The 21870-nt window shown below is 37.0% G+C and overlaps 1 protein-coding gene across 3 annotated transcripts in view; it reads left to right on the forward strand.

Annotated features, from left to right (window-relative positions):
• ccbe1 (collagen and calcium binding EGF domains 1) overlaps positions 1 to 21870 on the forward strand; it is a 103912-nt gene that overhangs the window by 40196 nt on the left and 41846 nt on the right. For 2 of the 3 annotated variants that reach the window (XM_030149521.1, XM_030149519.1), the window contains exons 3-6: positions 12714 to 12766; positions 13786 to 13920; positions 17100 to 17237; positions 18994 to 19103. In XM_030149521.1, coding sequence (XP_030005381.1) covers positions 12714 to 12766; positions 13786 to 13920; positions 17100 to 17237; positions 18994 to 19103 — 436 coding nt within the window. The remainder of the gene's footprint in view (positions 1 to 12713; positions 12767 to 13785; positions 13921 to 17099; positions 17238 to 18993; positions 19104 to 21870) is intronic. The other variant, XM_030149522.1, reaches the window with a different exon arrangement.

Raw genomic sequence — 21870 nt, forward strand, 5'->3', positions numbered from 1 at the left:
CTATACAGGATTATGAATTAGTGCCCCTACAGGCAGCAGGACAGAACTGCACAAAAGCTTTGTGGTAAAGGTCAGCAATTCTATGTGGCAATGAAAGTATAGCTATGTCATTGGATTTATATGTTGTATATTATCAACTATTTCCATCATGGTGGGCAGAGGTGGTAAAAGGGCACAGTACAGGTACTTGTTTAATAAATAAAAAAGACTGATAAAAGTAGATATAATTCTTGTTGTTTACTGCAGTAAAAGTGAAAAAAATCCAAACTCTGATATGTACATAATATGTAAAAAATTAAATTAGGCCTTTGAGAATGTTTCTACCACATAACTGAAGCTCAGGTAATAATTATTAACATTATACAAAGTCCATCTGTAACTTAAAACAGAAAATAATGAACAATAGAATAGAATAGAAGAGGCTCTATTGTCATTACTCCAGTTGTGCAATGAAATTGCACTTCTGTTTACTGTGTTAATCAGTTTTCAGTGTTTTTACGTCATATTTCTACTGATAGATGCACTATTATGTGCACTTATTTACTAATTATAAAGTAGATCTACTGGCAGGCTAATTAATAATCAGTGTAAAGTTTTGCCCTTTGCTTTGATTACTGTTTTCTGCTATTTGGAATGCAGATGTGTTGTGAATTATTGGGTGCAGTGTTATTGAAATAAGTCACCCCTGAACACACTAAATGTGTTGTGGCTAGGGATGGAACCATATGAAAATTTCATATCATGGTTATTGTGGCCAAAATTATCACGGTTATCATTATTATCGCGGTGTTGAAATTGTGCTCAAAATTTTCAAAAAGTATTAATACACACACTGAAATAATTTAACCAAGTTGTATTTTGGAAAAAAAACAACAAATAAAAACAAATGAAATAATTGGCTCAATGTACTTTCTCCTGGCAGAAACAGTCAAATATTAACCCTTAGTGGTCTGAGCCTTTTTTGTCCGTTTTTCAGTACTTCTGATTTTGCCTTTATATACTATATAAACAAATGTTTACTATGCCCATGTTTGGGATCTGTTTTTTCAGCACAACTTCATCTAGATCATCTGTCTATTATTTTTTCACTTTACCCTACTATAAAAACATAAAAAGACAAAAAACACAACAAATATATATAAAATCTGATTTGAAAAATGTATATAATTTATTGCATAAATAACACACAGATGTTTAACGAACCTTTTCACAGACTTTAAAAGTGAATATTGGTTCCAAATATTAGGTATAGAAAATTAAAATTGTAATAAATTAAAACTATACTCAAATATTTGACATAAAAGCAGATCTTTACATAGGTTTTTTTCCCCTAAAAGTGCGGTAATCAAACACAGTTATCATGAGAATTAGAATTTAAACGGTAATACTAACTGTCTGCAATTTTACCGCCGTTTATCGTTATACTGGTAATCGTTACATCCCTAGTTGTGGCACAGCTGTGTCTGTGTGTGAGAATGCAGAGCTTGCTGACATATGATGATGAACAGACTATCTCAGGTTAATATTGATATTTATGCATCTGTTGCTTTTTTGTCGTGTCTGCACCGTGTGCTTCTTGATGCTTTAACTTCTGAATGGTTGCATCGTAGTTTTAGTCTAAGATGAAGACAGACTAACATGTTGGTTCAGGGGGAGGTCTTTTGTTTATAAGGTAATTAGAGTACTTATGGTTAACCTGGGCAACTGAGGTCAGACTAATCTATGTCTAGATTTTGGGGGGGGGGTGCTGTAAAATGATATGGATGCCTGGCAAAATGAAATACCCTTTAGGTGAAAAGAGGCACAGGTGGCAAAACATTCAGATTGTCTCCAATGTCTTTATCATTCTGCACAGCGCTAAAATGTAAAGGGAAAAGTCAGCTGTACCACACACTGAGTAGTGTGTGTGTGTGTGTGTGTGTGTGTGTGTGTGTGTGTGTGTGTGTGTGTGTGTGCGCGTGTGTGTGTGTGTGTGGCATGTGATTGTGCAAATTTTCCTCATTGAAATTCGTGTAGTTACGTGTCATGAATGCATTTGGGATATCGTTCCCCCTTGTTCCTTCACTCGTACACCATGAATATTGATGACATTCACATGTGTTTTGAATCTGTTTGCCTATTTGCATTTGGTACATGGGCAAATAACACGCGTGCACAGGATCTTTGTATCTTTGGCTGTTGCTATGAAGATGCTGAGGCTCAGAGAAGCAGCTGGAGATTATAAAAATAAAATACTGGATATACTGGTAAGATTGTTTTGTAGTCATACAGTATTATTTTTTGTATTCTGGTAATAGTCAGTATCCTTCAGCTATTACCTAGTAATGTGTGTTTATCTGACCGGCTGATAGGCCTGGAGCTATCATGAAGGCGCTGTGTCCAGCATCATCTTCGTCTTCATCGTTGTCAATATTAATAATTTCAAACATCCTCTCTGACGAAACTACTGGTCAGATTCATTTAAATTTTTTTAAATGCATCCATGGGACAATGTCTACAAAGTTTGTTTTGAGATATTTTGATTTTTGAATTTTTAACAAATTTGATTGAAATATTAAAAATTTTGGTGACACGATGGCGCAGTCGGGGTGGGACCTTTCTGTAGATTCTCTCCAGGTACTCTGGCTTCCTCCCACCATCCAAAGACATGCACTGATTGGTTCATCCAAATTGCCCGTACGTGTGGATGTGAGAGTGATTGGTTGTTTGTCTCTACATTTCAGCCTTGCAATGAACTAGTGACATGTCAAGGGTGTACCCTGCCTTCACCCATAAGTAGCTGGGATCAAGGTTATTATTGTGAACGAAAACTAACAAAATGATGAAAACTAGAATTGAAAAACATTTTCATTAACTGAAATAAATAAAAACTATAATTAAGAGGAAAAAACGATAACTAACTGAAACTGTATTGTGTGTTTACAAAACTAACTAAAACAGATAAAAATTCTGGATCAAATTCCCTTCGTTTTGGTCTTTGTCAATGTCAGATTGATGTTAAATGGATTTCTTTGTCTCTCTCAGTTTTCTGTGCTGTCTCCATACGACACTTTTTGCTCCGTCACTGTGTTCACTTGTGGTTTCCAGTCGTCTTCTGGTCCCCACTCTACCTGGAAACATGGAGACTAAAGTTGGGAGAAAGCAGCAGAGTCCTGTCTGGGATTTATTTGAATACGACCACAGAGAAGAAGAGAAGAGAGACCACTAAACTACAACTAAATTAAAACTAAGCATTTAGAATAAAATGAAAACTAATAAAAACTATCAAACCTGCTCTAAAAACGAATTAAAATGAACTGAATTGGAGAAAAAAAAAGTCCAAACTAAATAAAACTAAACTAGAATGAAAAATCCAAAACTATTAGAACCTTGGCTGGGATAGGCTTTAGTGACCCTAGTGAGGATAAAGCGGGTTCAGAAAATGAGTGAATGAATATTAAAAATTTGCATTTCCTTATAATGGGTCACAATTTGATGTCTTGTTGCATAGAAATGAGTCGAGATATCAGTATAGTTATTATTGAGCACTGATAGGAAGTCAAATATGGACTTTCATTTGGGTCCATGACCTGTGACCTTGAGTGACCTTGAAGGGTCATACTCAAGGTCACCAGATTTCAACAATAGGTCACATTAATTTCAAATTTTTTGTGTAGCTTTCTTGGGACAATGTCTAAAAAATGTGTTCACAGTTTTGACAAATTTTGATATTTTAATTGTTGATGAATTTCTGAAATACTAAAAAAATGCCTTTACTCATAATGGGCCATAATTTGATGGATTAAAACATAGAAATGGTTCCAGATATCAGTATAACTACTATTGATCACTAATTGAAAGTCATATGTGGACTTTCATGTAATTAGTTGAGTACTCCTCCAGTGAAAGTACCACCCACTTCTATTGGATGCTTGATCAGTTGAGTCTAATATAGCGGCAAAACCTGACAACCTCGCAAATTCAAGTTGTTATTGATACTTGATGGAACATGCCAGAGAGCTACAGGGACATTGATCCTATTTGCTGTTCAGCTGAGTGTAGCAGAGGTGGAATGTTTGCTTTTGAGTAATTAGAGTTGGCTAAATTACACACATTATTCACTCATGTACGTTCACTGAACTGAAAACATAAAAGTACAGAGGAGACCTTTGCAGGACACTTTTACTATCTGTTTCTATGCAAAACTAACTAAACCTCATGCTATATTAATATTTTACAGTACATAATAATAAACACTACCATAAAATAAAAAAAAAAAACATTAGAAGTAAAACATGAACTTAAAGGGTTATGGTGCCTCTTCTCTGCAGCTCAGTCTCCCCTTCTTGTCTTTGTGTCATTTGTTCATACATTGATACACACTGATGGGTACACCAAGGAAAGATCATTTCTATGCATCATTGTTCCATTTAGATTGAAATATAAGTAAAGACTAGAAAATACACATAGATATTTGTTTTAAAATTTAGGATGTAAAAGCAAAAATTTGTCCGAAAAGTTACCTCCAACTAGGGATGTAACGATTACCTGTATAACGATAAACGGCGGTAAAATTCCTGATGGTTAGTATTACCGTTTAAATTCTAATTATCATGATAACTGTGTTTGATTACTGCACTTTCAACTCAAACTTGATCTGGAAAATGGTCAAACAGTGGCTATAAGGTGCCATCTTTAATGTGCATTTGTATGTTTGATGTTTACATGTGGATATGGATTTTGGATTTGTTACCTCTGCTAGGAGGTATCTTGATCACTTTGCTTTGTTTGTTTGTTAGCAGGATAACTCAAAAAATTATGGATGGATTTTCATGAAATTTTCAGGAAATGATACTGGCACAAGGAAGAAATGATAAAATTTTGGTGGTGATCGGGGGGGGGCACATCTGTCTTGGCGGAGGTCTGCGATCTCAGTGCTTTTCTAGTTTTATTTGCATTGACTATTATGTAATCTGTTTACTGTAATAGTTGTAACGGCGACATATCTGTTGTAAGCAGATGTTTGAATTAAGGGGCAGGTATTAGAAGTTTTCTTCATTCTGCTCCATTCCAATCATTTAGATTGGAATGAATAAATAAATGAAAATGAAAATGTTCATATTTGAATGTTTCTGCCAACAGAAAGTACATTGTGCCTATTATTTTGTTTGGTTTTTTTTTTTTTTTTGGGGGGGGGGGGGGGGGTTCTTTTCAAAATACAACTTGGTTAAATTATTTCAGTGTGTGTATTAGTACTTTTTGAACATTTCGAGCACATTTCAATAATACCGTGATAATAATGATAACTGTGATAATTTTGGTCACAGTAACCGTGATCTGAAATTTTCACATCATTACATCCCTACCTCCAACCTTGAACAATCAATCAAATGAATCATGCAGTTCACGCGTAAACAGAGTGGAAAGATTCCAGTGTTTTTTCTATTTCAGCATCGGTGGACCTTATCAGGTTGCACTACAGATAATCTGTACTGTACACATTGCATTCGTAAACACCAGTTAACTGGTGCAGATATAAACCAAGCAGCTTAAACACTTAACATTCTGGAGAGGTGCATTTAGAACACAAGCACTGATTACAGGATTAACCAGTTTCAACACATGCCAGTCGTCAAAAAACTATGAAAAGTAGCATTTTAAGCCACGCCGTTTAAAAAGAAAAAGTTAAATTTAGGCAAATATGAGAAATTTCCTGATTGTATTGATTTTCTAGGACATACTTGTCCATATACCTGTACATCTGGTATGAAATAAGAATATCCTAAATCCTTCTTCTGTCAGACTTTTATCTGGTCGTGGCTTTCCTTCTTGACAGGCTCTCTACTCCCAGGCTATATTTCATGTTGTTGCTTTCAGGTTATTTCATTGCTTTGGTGTGTTGACCTTCAGCTCAGTATCCATCAACAAGAGTCTTTCCTGGGCATGTTGTTTTAACTTGTAGACAGACAGGTCATATCGCTGCCATCTCCGTCCTGGGTGTCTGCCTCTCCTGCTCTGTCTGTTTTCACATCAGCATGTGTCAAAACATAAAAGGTTATCAGAGGGACAACATAACAAATGAACCACTTCAAATTAAATCAATTGACAACATGGAAAATGTGCCTTAAATGCTGTAATTATCTGTTTAAAAGTATTTTAATCTGCAACCAAATAGTACTAAGGGTTTAGACTTGTTTGCTCAGTTATTGAAGGAGCTAAAGCATTTATGAAAGACTCCAGTGCTTAAACTAATGAGCTGTGCGTTGAATTAAAATGTAATGAACAAGTAAACAGTCCTGTGAAAATGAACTTCAGCACAGATATGGATCCGGTTACCGTGGGATGTTGTTCCTTCTTTCATGACACGCTAAAGCTGAACGTAGATGTTTGTTTTCTCATGATTGTTCATTGAAGTCTGGTTATTTTTCCTAAGCTGGTTATTTGGGATAAGTGCCTTCTGTCTTATGAGGATGTTATGTTGACATGAAATATAGGCTCATGCAGGAAAACTGTCCTCAGATCAACTCTCTGAGGGTGTCTGAGGCGTCGCCTGTCCCACCCACAAACACCAAAAGATTTCATATGGTCCAAAAGGCCATGGGACAATTTTACAATCCATCCATGTTAAATTAATAAATGTATTAAACAACATTACTGCTTTTCATTAAAGACACAACTGGAAAGGCCCAGGTATAAATGATAACATGGACACAGATCTGTTTGTTTTATTAGTAACAGCTGTTGATGCACAGTCTGGTGTAAAAAGGCCTGTTTTGTTGTTTTCATTTTACAAGCTCTGTAAAAAAGGGGAAAAAGGTGACATTATAACCTAGAAACAGCTACTACTTTAACAAAACGGATTAAAGAACCCTTACAGCATTTGCTTTAAATCACCTTCATTTCTGCACAGTTTGTGTTGTCAGAAGCTGCACTAAAGATCTGTGTTGAATCCAACAAATAAGGTCAGAACTGTCACAGGTAGTCTGATTCCAGTGTGGAAGGTTTGTTTTTGTGTTGCTGGTAATTTAGCTTTCTTACCGCTACTTATTATTATTAGTAGTAGTAGTAGTAGTAGGAGTAGGAGTATATATCGTTATGCCAATTACTGTTACCACCTTATTATAACTTTTATGCTGTGATTATTAAAAATTGTATTTATTATTTTTATTATTATTATTAGTAGTAGTAGTAGTGCCACCTTGCCACTTGCTAATTGCCTGTTTTTATCTCCACCAAGGCGATTATGTTTTTGCCGGCATTGGTTTGTCTGTTTTTTCTGTTTGTCTGTGTGTGTTCAAGATAACTCAGAAAGTTCTGGATGGATTTGGATGAAAATTTCAGTAAATGTTGATACTGGCACAAGGAACAAATGATTAAATTTTGGTGATGATCGGGGGTTGGGGGGGCACAGGGGCCCACTGATCTGCCTTGGCAGAGGTCTGCGCTCTCCGAGTGCTTTTCTAGTTTTCAGTACTGTTTTCTTTTCTTTGAGTTATTGTTTAGCTATTTTCTTGCAGGATTTCTTGTGTGTATATGCGGTGTTGGAATATAATATTGGAATATACTGTATACTATGGGAACCTCAATTTCCTGAGGGTTTGGCCCAAAGGATCAATAATGTTCTATCTAATCTAATCATTTGATATCTTGATGGCTTCAATTATTCTGTTTCTTAATATTCAATTCAACCAGATTATAAACTATATACAATTAGGGATGTAACAATTACCAGTATAACGATAAACCGCGGTAAAATTCCCGACGGTTAGTGTTACCGTTTAAATTCTAATTATCATGATAACTGTGTTTGATTACCACACTTTGAAAACTCACGGTACTGCACATTTCCTGGAGAAGCAACAGTATTCCAGGCGTGCGTGCCAGTTTGCAATGTCTATCCATCTCTGAAAAAGAAACTAAAACAACTCAAACTTGATGGAAAATGGTCAAACAGTGTCCATAAGGTTCCATCTTTAACGCACATGTTTGATGTTTACATGTTAATATTTGAATGTTTCTGCAACAGAAAGTACATTGTGCCTATTTTATTTATTTATTTATTTATTTATTTATTTTTCAAAATACAACTTGGTTAAATTATTTCAGTGTGTGTATTAGTACTTTTTGAACATTTTGAGCACAATTTCAACAATAATAATAATGATAACCGTGATAATTTTGGTCACAATAACCACGATATGAAATTTTCATATTGTTACATCCCTATATTCAATATATGAATCATGTTCCTCTTCCTCTGTGTTCTGTTCTAGTGTGTCAGTGCTCCTCTAACGTCTCTCCAGTTACAATAAACACAGACAAATGCCACTTCCTTTATATACGGTCCGTTAAACACTTGCGTCCTGTATTCACCATTTGAAGGGTCTGCTGAGTGCTGAATTGCTGCTCCTCTGTTTTAACTATACCTGTGGGATCTGCAGTGTTGAGTATATAATATAGATAATGGATTTGAAGGTTCATATTCTTCCTTTAGCGGATGGGGGGTGCTTATGGCCGAAGACTCACTTGTGTAACTGAATAATGGCGTGGATGCCCTGTATATCCTGTCCCCTTCATAATGTCAAGGATAAAATGACTGTAAAAGCAGTTAAATCTAGACAGTGTTGCAGACTCAGGGATTTATTTTGTTTTAGCAGGATAATGTATCTGTAATGATGCGTTCTTTTTTTTTCAAAACCCACAAGTTTTTTTTTCTTGGATAGTTCATTTGGTTCATGAAGAAAGTAGAGGAAAAACAGAAAATGTCTTTATATAGCACGAGAAAGGAATAGTGGATGAAGAGATCCCTGGTTCCAGTACATTTTACTGGACAACACACTCATTATGTTCTAAGACTTTAATGGTCCATGTAAGAAAAAGATATCACCAATCTATCATTAATCTGTCAGTTTAGGCATTGTTGGATAACATTTTGTTCTTTTCTTACTTAACCACAGCATTAATTCAAATGATTTCCTCATGTGTCTTTCCATTCATTTCTCCAGATGATTTAGGAGGAAGTTTCTTTGTTGCCGTGGGTAACCTAGTTGAGCAAAGATAAGTCATTTTGCGTAATGCTGTTAACAAAAAACAATGATAGTATCAGTTCTGTATTTTTTTTGATCTGGTCATGGATCTGGAGCAAGGTTCTAATAGTTTTGGATTTTCATTATAGTTTTATTTAGTTTTGACTTTTTTTCTCTAATTCAGTTCATTTTAATTCGATTTTAGAGCAGGTTTGATAGTTTTTATTAGTTTTCATTTTTTTCTAAATGCTTAGTTTCAGTTTAGTTTTAGTTTTAGTTCAGTGGTCTCTTTTCTCTTCTTCTCTGTCGTCATATTCAAATAAATCCCAGACAGGACTCTGCTGCTTTCTCCCAACTTTAGTCTCCATGTTTCCAGGTAGAGTGGGGACCAGAAGACGACTGGAAACCACAAGTGAACACAAGTGACGGAGCAAAAAGTGTCGTATGGAGACAGCACAGAAAACTGAGAGAGACAAAGAAATCCATTTAACATCAATCTGACATTGACAAAGACGAAAACGCAGGGAATTTGATCCATAATTTTTATCCATTTCAGTTAGTTTTGTAAACACACAATACAGTTTCAGTTAGTTATGTTTTTTTTTTCTTTTAATTCTAGTTTTTATTTATTTCAGTTAACGAAAATGTTTTTTTCAGTTCTAGTTTTCGTCATTTTGTTAGTTTTCATTAACAATAATACCTTGATCCCAGCTACTTATGGGTGAAGGCAGGGTACACCCTTGACATGTCACTAGTTCATTGCAGGGCTGAAATGTAGAGACAAACAACCAATCACTCTCACATCCACACGTATGGGCAATTTAGATGAACCAATCAGTGCATGTCTTTGGATGGTGGGAGGAAGCCAGAGTACCTGGAGAGAATCTACAGAAAGGTCCCACCCCCACTGCGCCACTGTGTCATCAAATTTTTAATATTTCAATCAAATTTGTTAAAAATTAAAAAATCAAAATATCTCAAAACAAACTTTGAAATAAATCGACATTGACAAAAATGAAAACGAAGGGAATTTTATCCATAATTTTTATCTGTTTTAGTTAGTTTTCTAAACACACAATACAGTTTCAGTTAGTTATGTTTGTTTTCTTTTAATTACAGTTTTTATTTATTTCAGTTAATGAAAATATTTTTTCAATTCTAGTTTTTGTCATTCCGTTAGTTTTTGTTAATGATAAGAACCTTGATCTGGAGAAGAGAAGGAACAGTCATTATGTGTAATTCTAGGACAGACCTGGTGGAAAATGGCCCCTGTCATTTTAACTGCTGCTGAATAAAGGCTGTAAAGCATTACAGTGTGATCTTTTTACAGCGTCACTATCAAAGACAGCCAGTCGGTACTGTATTGCCATGACTTCATAGTGTAATTGGATTTTTTATCGCCTCCTGTTAGAAAGCAACACCTGCTAACACTTTTCCAAGAGCCGAATGTGAGGAGGGAAGGAATAATACCTCACGATGATGTGACTCACATTGATTAAATATTTTAACAATAATGTTATCATGGAGATGGAATTAATGAAACTTAACACAGATGTGGTGAGAAGAGATGTGAGGGAGAGTACGTTTTAGTTTGTTCCTTTGTGTTTTCTCTTTACTCTTATATTTATCTCTCTCACATGCACACATGTAAACCATTTAGGATGAATAAAATCTGTTTCTGACAGCCCATGTGACAACTAATAAAATGTTAGAGTGCATGTATGACTTGCACAGAAAACTGAGAGAGACAAAGAAATCAATTTCGTATCAATCCAACATTGACAAAGACGAAAACGAAGGGAATTTTATCCATAATTTTTATACATTTTCGTTAGTTTTGTAAACACACAATACAGTTTCAGCTATCGTTTTTTTCTTTTAATTATAGTTTTTTTTATTTATTTCAGTTAACAAAAATATTTTTTCAGTTCTAGTTTTTGTCATTTCGTTAGTTTTCGTTAACGATAATAACCTTGCTCCACAGGTCCATCTTCAACCCTATTTCTGAGTAATGACACCAGAAAGGTGGTTTTGAGCGCTGGCCCTTTAAATGCACAGGAGACACTTCAGGCCCCGCCCCCACCAGGTTGTTGACCGTGCTTTCTGTCCCATTCGGCCACTTGTTTTTGTTAATACAACCAACAGCTGAACATTTTAGGTAATCAGCTCCCAGTTTGGACATATTTTCAGTTTTTACTACAACCACTGCTGCTGACAAACAATTATGTCGAACTGGAGAAATGTTCATTGGAAGTCTGGACCTAATATGTGCAGATGGCGAGACGTAACTAGTTATAAAACGTAACAAATTAAGCAGGAATTAAAAGGGGTTGTAGAAATCCACTCGAATTTTACCGGAATGACTCTAAAGATAGTTTTGCAGCAGCTGAAGGGTTCAAATTCAAACTGTCTGAACTATTAGGGTCCAAATACACAAAGAAATGAAGCACAGACGAAGAAAAGTGGGTTTAGCAACATATGACGAATTTAAACTACAAACATTCATCTCTGTTAATAATTTTAAAAGTATCATGGAGAATGCAGTGAAGGGGGAAGGTCACCATTTTTTTTTTTTTTTGAGAGGCCATTATGGTTGAATAAGTATTCTTTTGTTTTATTGCTCATTGTGTCTCATCTATGTGTTTGATATAGTTTGGACTTTGTACAGCTGCTACTTTGGCCAGGTCAAGACATTTTTAATCTCAATGGGACTTCCCGGTCAAATAAAGGTAGATAAATTAAATTAACTAGAAAAGCACTCAGAGAGTGCAGACCTCCCCCAAAATCACAGCCAAAATTTAATCATTTGTTCCTTGTGCCAGTATCAACATTTCCTGAAAATTTCCTCCAAATCTTTCCATAACTTTTTGAGTTATCTTGCACACAGACAAACAAAAATGGTAATGAAAATTCCAAAACTCCACTATTTTTTTCCTGTTCTGGATCATAGTATCCAGAATTTTGTGAGGATCCAGATCAGTCTTCAATATCTTGTAGAACCTGTTGGGAACTTATTTTGTATTTTGTATTTTGTATTTTTTTTTTTTTTTTTTTTTTTTTAACCAAGCACTTTGTGGAGTTCCACATACATATGTTGAAAATATCTCTTTCTCCCAATGATAAAGAATCCTTTTAAAAATTCCTGGATCCAGACAGTGATCTGGATCATTCCCAAAATTGAATAATTTGTTCCTTGTGCCAGTATCAACATTTCCTGAAAATTTCATCAAAATCCATCCATAAATTTTTCAGTTATGTTGCTAACTAACCAACAAACAAACAAACCCTGGCAAAAACAGACCCTCCTTGGCAGAGGTAATAAATTAAGCAGAAAATAAAAAAGCTGAAACGTTATGGAGTCATGTACTAAATTGACAAAGAAATTTAAACAGGATAATTCAGAGGAGGATCATCAGACCTGAACCATTAGGCCACAACAAGCCTGTGTGTGTGTGTGTGTGTGTGTGTGTGTGTGTGTGTGTGTGTGTGTGGAGTCTGGCTGCATTTAACTTCATGGAAATGTTTCCCACATTAGCAACACAATTGCAAAAACAGAGCAAATCTTTGGATTCCACCAGATTCTGTATTTTCTCGTAACATTATGGTAGAACATGACTCACTCCATGTGTGATGTGGAGACCTACTGTGTTAAAGTTGAAGTTATGTTCAGTTTGTTTTGTAAGCTCATCTCCATTTGATATTTTACAGAAAGAAATGCTGCAAAGGCTTCAAGTTTGTGTTGGGCCAGTGCATTCCTGAAGGTAGGGAAATGTGCCAAACTGTTGCCATGTCAGCCTTGTGTATTCCTGTTTATTTTTTGGAATTCTCTCCCATCGTGTCCCAGATGTTTATAAACTTTCTGTTGTCTCATTGAATGTGTACTAACCATGACAGGACTGTTTCCTGAAGTTCTGACAGAAAGCACCTGTAAACTGACATACTGGAGATGAGTTTCTTGTGTTGGCATTAGGGATGTAACGATTACCGGTATAACGATAAACAGCGGTAAAATTGCAGATGGTTAGTATTACCGTTTAAATTCTAATTCTCATGATACCGCACTTTTAGGGAGAAAACGCCTATGTAAAGATCTGCTTTATGTCAAATATATGAGTATAGTTTTAAATCATTACAATTTTAATTTTCTATACCTAATATCTGGAACCAATATTCACTTTTAAAGTCTTTGAAAAGGTTCGTTAAGCATCTGTGTGTTATTTATGCAATAAATTATATACATTTTTCAAATCAGATTTTTGATTTTTTTTTTGTGTTTTCAGGCCTTTTATGTTTTTATAGTAGGTTAAAGTGAAAAAATAATAGACAGATGATATAGATGAAGTTGTACTGAAAAAACAGATCCCAAACATGGGTATAGTAAACATTTGTTTCTATAGTATATAAAGGCCAAATCAAAAGGACTGAAAAACAGACAGAATAGACTCAGACCACTAAGGGTTAAGACTAGAATGTTTCTGACACAGAAGGGACATTTTGCCAATTACTTTATTTGTTTTGTATTTTTTGTTGTTGTGTTTGTTTGTTTGTTTTTTTTGTTTTTTTTTTGTTTTTTTTTTTTGTTTTTTTTTTCAAAATATAACTTGGTTAAATTATTTCAGTGTGTGTATTAGTACTTTTGAACATTTTGAGCACAATTTCAACAATACCGCGATAATAATGATAACCATAATAATTTTGGTCACAATAACCCTGATATGAAATTTTCATATCGCTACACCCCTAGTTGGCACTGATTTGAATGTGTCCTCTATTTCTGTAGACTATGATGTGTGTACTGGTGCCCCATGTGAGCAGCAGTGTACGGATCACTTTGGCCGAGTGGTGTGCACCTGTTACCCCGGCTACCGCTACGACCGTGAACGCCACAGGAACCGGGAGAAGCCCTATTGTCTAGGTAAGGAGCTGCTCAAAACCTGAGCATGATGACGCTTCCTCAGAAATGTCTTTTGTGGTTTAGTGTACATACTTTAATCAACATTAAAAAGAGGTTCAATAACATGTATTTATTCAGTCCAGTGGTTTCCAACCTTTTTTGGCTCGTGACCCCATTTTAACAGCACAAATTTCTGGCGTCCCCAACCATTCAAAACAGGGACATTTTTTTTGCTAAAATTAATTTGTTTTTGATCATGTAATAGTTTGCTATACTATGTTGCAGATAAATGTTAATTTTAGTGGAGATTTAGTCTATATAATGTCTATTATTGTGGACAGAGGCAGTAAATCCAGGTGTAGGTTACTGCACAAAGGGAGAATGGGACTTTCCTTGGACGGTCAGTCCAGCTGTGATTTACAAGGAGGACAATTAATACTGAACAAACAAGAACTGAAACTATGAATTATGAAGGAGCTGCAGCATCTGAAACTGACCACAATGAATATTTGACACAGAAACAGAACCACAGTGCTGCAGTTTCACAACCACTGTTTGTCTGTTATGGACTGGGATTGTCTCTGTCAACTCACCATATATTTTTTATTAGTACGTTGTTACCTCTGCCAAGGAGGTTATGTTTTCGCCAGGGTTTGTTTGTTTGTTTGTCTGTCTGTTTGTTTGTTTGTCTGTCCGTCCGTTAGTGTGCAACATAACTCAAAAAGTTATGGACAGATTTTGATGAAATTTTCAGGGTTTGTTGGAAATGGGATAAGGAAGAAATGATTAAATTTTGGTGGTGACTGGGGGTGGGGGGGCCCACGGGGGGGCCCATTTCCAACAAACCCTGAAAATTTCATCAAAATCTGTCCATAACTTTTTGAGTTATGTTGCACACTAACGGACAGACAAACAGACAGACAGACAAACAAACAAACAAGCCCTGGCAAAAACATAACCTCCTTGGCGTGGGGGGGCCCACGGGGGGGCACTGATCAGCCTTGGCGGAGGTCTGCGCTCTCCGAGTGCTTCTAGTTTTTTTTGGTTTGTTTGTTTTTATCAATTACTATAAATTTCAGGCGACCCCACGTGGGGTCCTGACCCCAAGGTTGAAAAACACTGATTTAGTGTTAGAGTTATTGTGAAATAGGGGAATTCACACAGCCTTGCTAAAACAAGTCCCCACTGTATTCGTCTGTTGGATAACTACTGCAGTAATTAATGTTTCAGCTGCAACAAGTTCTTTAACCCTGGCTTGTCTTGGACATAAGCGGTGGGGGTGGGGGGGGGGCACATTTTGCAAATTTTCACACATCTGTGTACGGTGGTTTGGCATACTCCAAACATCTCACCTATGACCTGTACTCAGAACAGGTGTTAGTTTGTTTCGAGCAATAGATACTCACTATTGTGTAGAACTGCTTCCTGAGGGCAGGACAAGTCTGGTGCCACAACTGGTTCAATAACATCACATAGTCCATGAAATGCTGTCCGGGGCATTCGGAAATTCTGGATCCACAACTTATTGGTGAATTCCTGATGTACAATTCTCTCCCAAAAATCCATTCTGCATGGCTGCTGCCATAAATAAGGACTTTGCCTTGGGACGATTATACATTCCCTTCTTCTTTTGTTTAAGACAGTCACTGTCATAGCAGTAGATGAACCGACACAACAGTGCCAACACCGTGGAGGTTTGGCATCAAACTCAGTGCGTTCAGCTTCCTTAAAGGAGCGTCTTGCGAAAACTATACAGTAGGGCTGCGTGATTAATCGATTTTCAACTGAAATCAGATTTTTTTTTTTTTTTTTTTACTTATTTTTTATTAAAGTTTTCTTCAAGTATTGCAGTGGAAAGGTCAAACACATATACATTGTTGAGTATTCAACCTTGCGATGAATCATCATGTCCTTGATTTCTGGTGGTAGAAGAAATGGTGGCGGCGTCCTCTTCCTGCCTTCTATCATTTGTCCATTTTTCCCACTTGTTATCCAGATGTAACTCTTGCAGCCTCAGTTTGTGTCAGTCTCTCCAGAACATAAATCTCCTCCACAGTGCACGTCCACTGGTCCGTGGTCGGGAGTGTTAGTTTGGACCACAGTCTTGTGATGGACTCTTTACTTGGAGATAACAATTTTTAATTTGGTACTGATCCTCTTTATGGAACTACCTCGCCTGTCAAAAGTCCCAGTTACAGTACCTTACAAGATTTGGGTATTTCATATCCTATTATTTTTTTAAGGTCTGCCATATTTTGTCCCACGAAATCAGATATTTTTTAAAATTAGGATGATTTTTAAAAAAGGGAACTCATCAAATTAGTTTCATCTCTCTGACATCTCTGGGCTGGGCACCTCTGGGCTACCGTAGGCTCCTCCTCCTCCCATCTGTGAGAGCGGTCTTTCACAGACCACCGTGTAATGACCACGGATCTTAAATCTGTGATGGGCCCGCAGTAGTGATACCAACGTAAGCCGTGGTTTCACGCAGGGATCCCCCATTTCAAATAGAACTGCATGGGGATCACTCATCTTACGTTGTCCCACACACATCCATACTGTACCGTCTTCTTCTGATCTGGGTCCAGGTTGCGGGGGCAGCAGCCTCAGCAGACACATCCACCAGCTCTGGGGGGATCCCCAGGCCTTCCCAGGCCAGCCCACAGATAGAATCCCCCCAGTGTGTCCTGGGTCGGTCTCTTCCACGCATGGAGTAGTTGTAGTTTTACCCAAAAATCGAAATCGAAAATCAAGGTTTTAGAGGAGAAAAATCAGGATTTTATTTTTGGCCAAAATCGTGCAGCCCTACTGTACAGTATTTTATGAGAATTACGACATATCATGAGACAGGACTTTAGTAGAATCACACATCAGAAGCCAAACACTCTTCAATGGAAACACCTACAAGTAGCTACTTTGTTGACATTGTAGAAATATGGCTTTTATTTTGTGGAAAACTGTAATGGAAACCCAGCTACTGATGAGTTCTGTGATTTTCTGTCAAATGTTGCCACTGAATGTCATTGACTGTCAGTAGCAGAAACTCCCCAATGCAAAAAGGCCTACAGTTTAATTTGAAGGCCTGACACCATAACTATGTATTTTTCTACATCTCATTGGAATTATAAACCCCTATTGTGTTCTTTGTTTTTACCTGCTCTCCATCTTCTTTTGCTTCTTTTTTTCTGTGCCATGTCTAGACATTGATGAGTGTGCGGATAAAAACATGACTGTGTGCTCTCAGATCTGCATCAATTCCGTGGGGAGCTACAGGTGTGAATGTGAGAAAGGGTATTTTCTGGAGGATGATGGGAAAACCTGCACCAAAGGAGAGAGAGGTGAGGATAGTGTTTTTATTCAACAGCACATGTGACCGTGGTATAGAGGTGACCACACATTGTTTTTAAGTGTGTGTGTCTGAGAAGGAGACAGGGAAGTGGGTAGTGCAAACACAGACACCTGGTAATCATTACATATCCTGGTCTTTGTGCATGTCAGAACAATTCCGTCTCCTCAACACATGGCTGCCCCCATGACTTTTGGTCTTTTCTGATTTGCTGGATGCTGTTGAGGGAAACATCACAAATGGTTTCGAAGAGTCTTGTTCTAGAGTCAGTTGCCAATGAAGCGGTCAGAGGGTGCGGATTTGCAACTTCCTCCCATGAGTTTCTCTTCCATTACTAACTCTTAATTCATAAGAAGCTGGAGAGTGGGAAACCATGGTACGTATAGTCACGCTCCTGCTTTATGTCCCGCTGCTTTCCAACATGGTGGAGAAAAATGGTGTCCAGACGCTTTCACTCACCCATTAAATATATGCATTTTAAAGTAGGCACAGTCTTAAAACAAACCAGGACAGTCTGTTTTACATGGTTTTCCCTTTGTACAAGATTGAGCAAGTTTGTTGCTGAAACTGTAACGTTTTTGTGGTTTCTGAACAAGAAGTGGTGGTAGGGGGAATGTGGCTGGAAAATCAGGAGAGTAGGGATGTGAAGCTAAATGTCGAAGAGTCCGTTCAAATGTGGAAATATATGTATTACACTGGTTTGCAGCAGAGCCAGTAGTGAGTAATCAGTTTTGATTTAGTCTTCCCTGAGGCGCTGACACATTTACAAGACCACGTTGCCGTCTATGTCAAGTGACCCGCGCTAACTCATGTCTTGCAAAGTGCACAGTGTTACAGAGGCGCAAAGTCACTCATCTCCTAAATGTTCTGTGAACTCACTGGGTTTAGTCATAAACTGTCATTCCACCGACGCTAAGCTGTGTAACATTAGTAACATTTTATTAAACAAGTTTCAGTTTAATTGGAAAAAATGCTCGAAGTCTGAGTTGACTGTTGAGCAGTCTGTCATACAGGCCTGTGAATCAAAGCCCATCATAACAGAAAATAATGTTTCAGTTTGGCCATGAGATCTTATTATCTTAGCAAACAAAGTTTTATTAATAGGAGTGCCACGGTGCATAGGGTTTGGGTCGTAACTTGGTTTTTGGGTCACTGCCGTCTACTGCAGTGGGGATTTACCGCCACCCGCTGGATTGGAGTGTTTCTAAACTGGTCTAAATGGACTGTGGCCGTGTGAATGACAAATGTATTTGTCCTGTTTTTACCGTGTCCTGAACCAGGAAGTCTGTGCAGTGACATTATGGGACTACTTCAAGTACTGTGACACCCCTGCTGATTAGAAAGGACAAAAAAACAAATGACACTGGAGTGAATCCTAGAAAACAAATATTGACTTATTATTTTTAGAGACAGTGTAAGTCCCTGTGATTCCAATTTATAACTTCACCACTATATGTAACTAAATTTAGTTTTAAACTTAATTTACTTTTAATTCCACCAAATTTCTCCATGGTGAAAATGAGGTTGATCTGTAAATATTACACATTAAACTGTAATTTCCCAGTTTGGGATAAACAAAATCTATGTATGTATGTATGTATGTGTCTGTCTGTCTGTTTATCTGTCTGTCTGTCTTTCTTTGTATCTTTGTGTGCCTCTGTTTTATAGTTGAGGTTGTAGTCTGTTGTTTGTCATGATTTTCTGAGAACCCTTTTTGATGAAGTGCCTTTTGTTCCACAAACTCCCAGCAGTACATCTCTTTGAGAAGTCCGATAATGTCATGAATGCTGAAACCTGCTCGGCCACCTGCGACGATTTCCACCAGATCAAGATGTCTGTCCTGCAGCTTAAACAGAAGGTAAATTAACAGAAAATAACAAAACACACACATGTTCAACCTTTAAAAACAATGGAATGAGACTGTAAAACCTACCTGTAGTGGTCAGTGTTTTTCATTCACTCTAATCCTGCAGCTGTGTTCTCTGTCGTTTTATGTTTATGTTTATGTTTATGCATTTGGCAGACGCTTTTTTCCAAAGCGACTTACAGGGGAAAACCAATTAAATCACTCAATCAATCAAATTTTATTTATATAGCGCCAGATCACAAAAAAGTTATCTCTTGACATTTTATATATAGAGTTGGTCAAAACCAGACTCTAAGTCAATTTACAGAAACCCAACAGAATCCTCCAGGTTTTATGATAAGTCATAGAGCGGCTCCAGTGAGCACTGAACCACACCTGCCTGATTTAACTAAATGTAAATATCTGCAGAAGTGTTCAGTGTTTTTATCACCACATAAAGAATTACCCTTAAATCCAAAGTGTCACAGATTTCTGAAACAACAACAGGCAGATTGTTACAACTCTCTTGAGATGCATCATTTCTTTTTATATTCTAATAAAACGCTGACACCGAAAAAAATTCCTTTACTGCAAATGGTTGATTACTTTATAAGTGTGGACTGGATTAGTGGTTTGTGAAGAACTCAGCAGTGGGGCATCTGGACCAATATGAGCACGAGTCTATCAACAGTGGCACTCAACACTCTCACCGCTAAAACATGATCTATTGCTCCCAGCTGTGTGGTCCGGGTGCTCCCACAGCTGTACTGTACAGATTGCTGTTCTCTCAATGTCAATATATCAAAAAGTGAAATGAAAATAGTCTGTACGCTGCTTACTATGTATCATTACAGAATAGGAGAAAGCACATTGATATTGCATGAAGGTTATGCCTTTGTGAACCAAGGTTATTTTCGTTAACGAAAACTAGAGAAATGACAAAAACTAGAATTGAAAAAACATTTTTGTTAACTGAAATAAATAAAAACTATAATTAAAGGAAAAAAACATAACTAACTGAAACTGTATTGTGTGTTTACAAAACTAACTAAAACGCATAAAAATCCCTTTGTTTCCGTCTTTGTCGATGTTGGATTGATACGAAATCGATTTATTTCGCTCTAACAATTCTAGCTGTTGGCACCATACGGTATTTCACAGTCCGTCACTTGTGTTCACTTGTGGTTTCCAGTCGTCTTCTGGTCCCCACTCTACCTGGAAACATGGAGACTGAAGTTGGGAGAAAGCAGCCGAGTCCTGTCTGGGATTTATTTGAATACGACGACAGAGAAGAAGAGAAAAGAGATGACTAAACTACAACTAAGCATTTAGAAAAAAAATTAAAACTAATAAAAACTATTAAACCTGCTCTAAAAACTAATTAAAATGAACTGAATTACAACTAAAACAAGAAAAGCATTCGGAGAGCGCAGACCTCCACCAAGACAGACCCCCCTTCCCCGATCACCACCAAAATTTAATCATTTCTTTCTTGTGCCAGTATCAACATTTCCTGAAAATTTCATGACAATCCGTCCATAACTTTTTGAGTTATCCTGCTAACAAACAAACAAACATGCAAACAAACACGCAAAAATGCAAACAAACACGCAAACACACAAAGCAAAGTGATCACAATACCTCCTGGCGGAGGTAAGTAATACTAAAACTAAACTAAAACTAAGCATTTAGAAAAAAATGAAAACTAATAAAAACAATCAAACCTGCTCTAAAAACTAATTAAAACTAACTGAATTAGAGAAAAAAAGTCCAAACTCGATAAAACTAAACTATAATGAAAAATCCAAAACTATTAGAACCTTGTTGTGAACACAGCATGAATTTGACACCTGTACCCAAAGGTCAAAGGTCACAGGTCAATCCATTCTCATCAGCAGGTCAACTACAGCCTTGGTGTTTGCATGTGCACTTGTGTGAATTTTCTTCACATATGCTTGTTGGCTGTGCTGTGGAATTTTGATTTCACGTGTTTCCCTGTGGGGAACGCCACATCCACATGATGTTCTAGACAGATCAAAGATACCGTCTTGCAGAGGATGCCACTTTGCATACTGAGCGGGAACTCTTCTGGTCGTGCTGAATAATGCAGAGGGATTGCCTGGCCTTCCATCTGTCTGGGTTACAGCTCCTAGTTCAATGCACATGGAAGGTCGGCTTTCATGTTTGGCAGAAATATAACGTAATTTTACTTGAAGTCGCCCCTTGAGTGTGTAATTTTCCTCTTCTATGTGACACTGAAGACTTTTATGAATCACTGTTTGTTAAACCATTTAGGAGGTGACAGCCAAATTATAAACCTGTGCTTTTTAGGCTGTTGTAGTTTTACTGCTTCCAAGGTTCAAGGTTACTTTATTTGTACCCGTGGGTAGATTTGTTTTGCAGTTGAGGTGATTGCTTTTGGTGTTACAGCAAGACATACATTGAACCTATTCTGCAGGTACTGGATCGAGCTTCCAGACAGGACAAAAAGTGCTCAGTGTTCCACCATTCATCAGTACAGCAGCACGGATAAGGAAAAGAATAAAATAAATAAATAAGATCAAATAAAAAAAAAACAAGATGCAATAAAACACAATAAAAACCCAGAGAAAATAAAAACAGTCTGGGATAAAAACCAGGATAAGAACATAACATTTAAAAATTAGAAGTCACAATAATAATAAATAGAGCAAAGAAATAGAATAAATAACTAAAGTAAGTAAACACAGTGCAATGTCACTATTTTTTCTTGAGCTCAGTGACGGCGACAGGAACAAAA

This window comes from Sphaeramia orbicularis, chromosome 12, assembly GCF_902148855.1.
Source record: "Sphaeramia orbicularis chromosome 12, fSphaOr1.1, whole genome shotgun sequence".
Lineage (NCBI taxonomy): Eukaryota > Metazoa > Chordata > Actinopteri > Kurtiformes > Apogonidae > Sphaeramia > Sphaeramia orbicularis.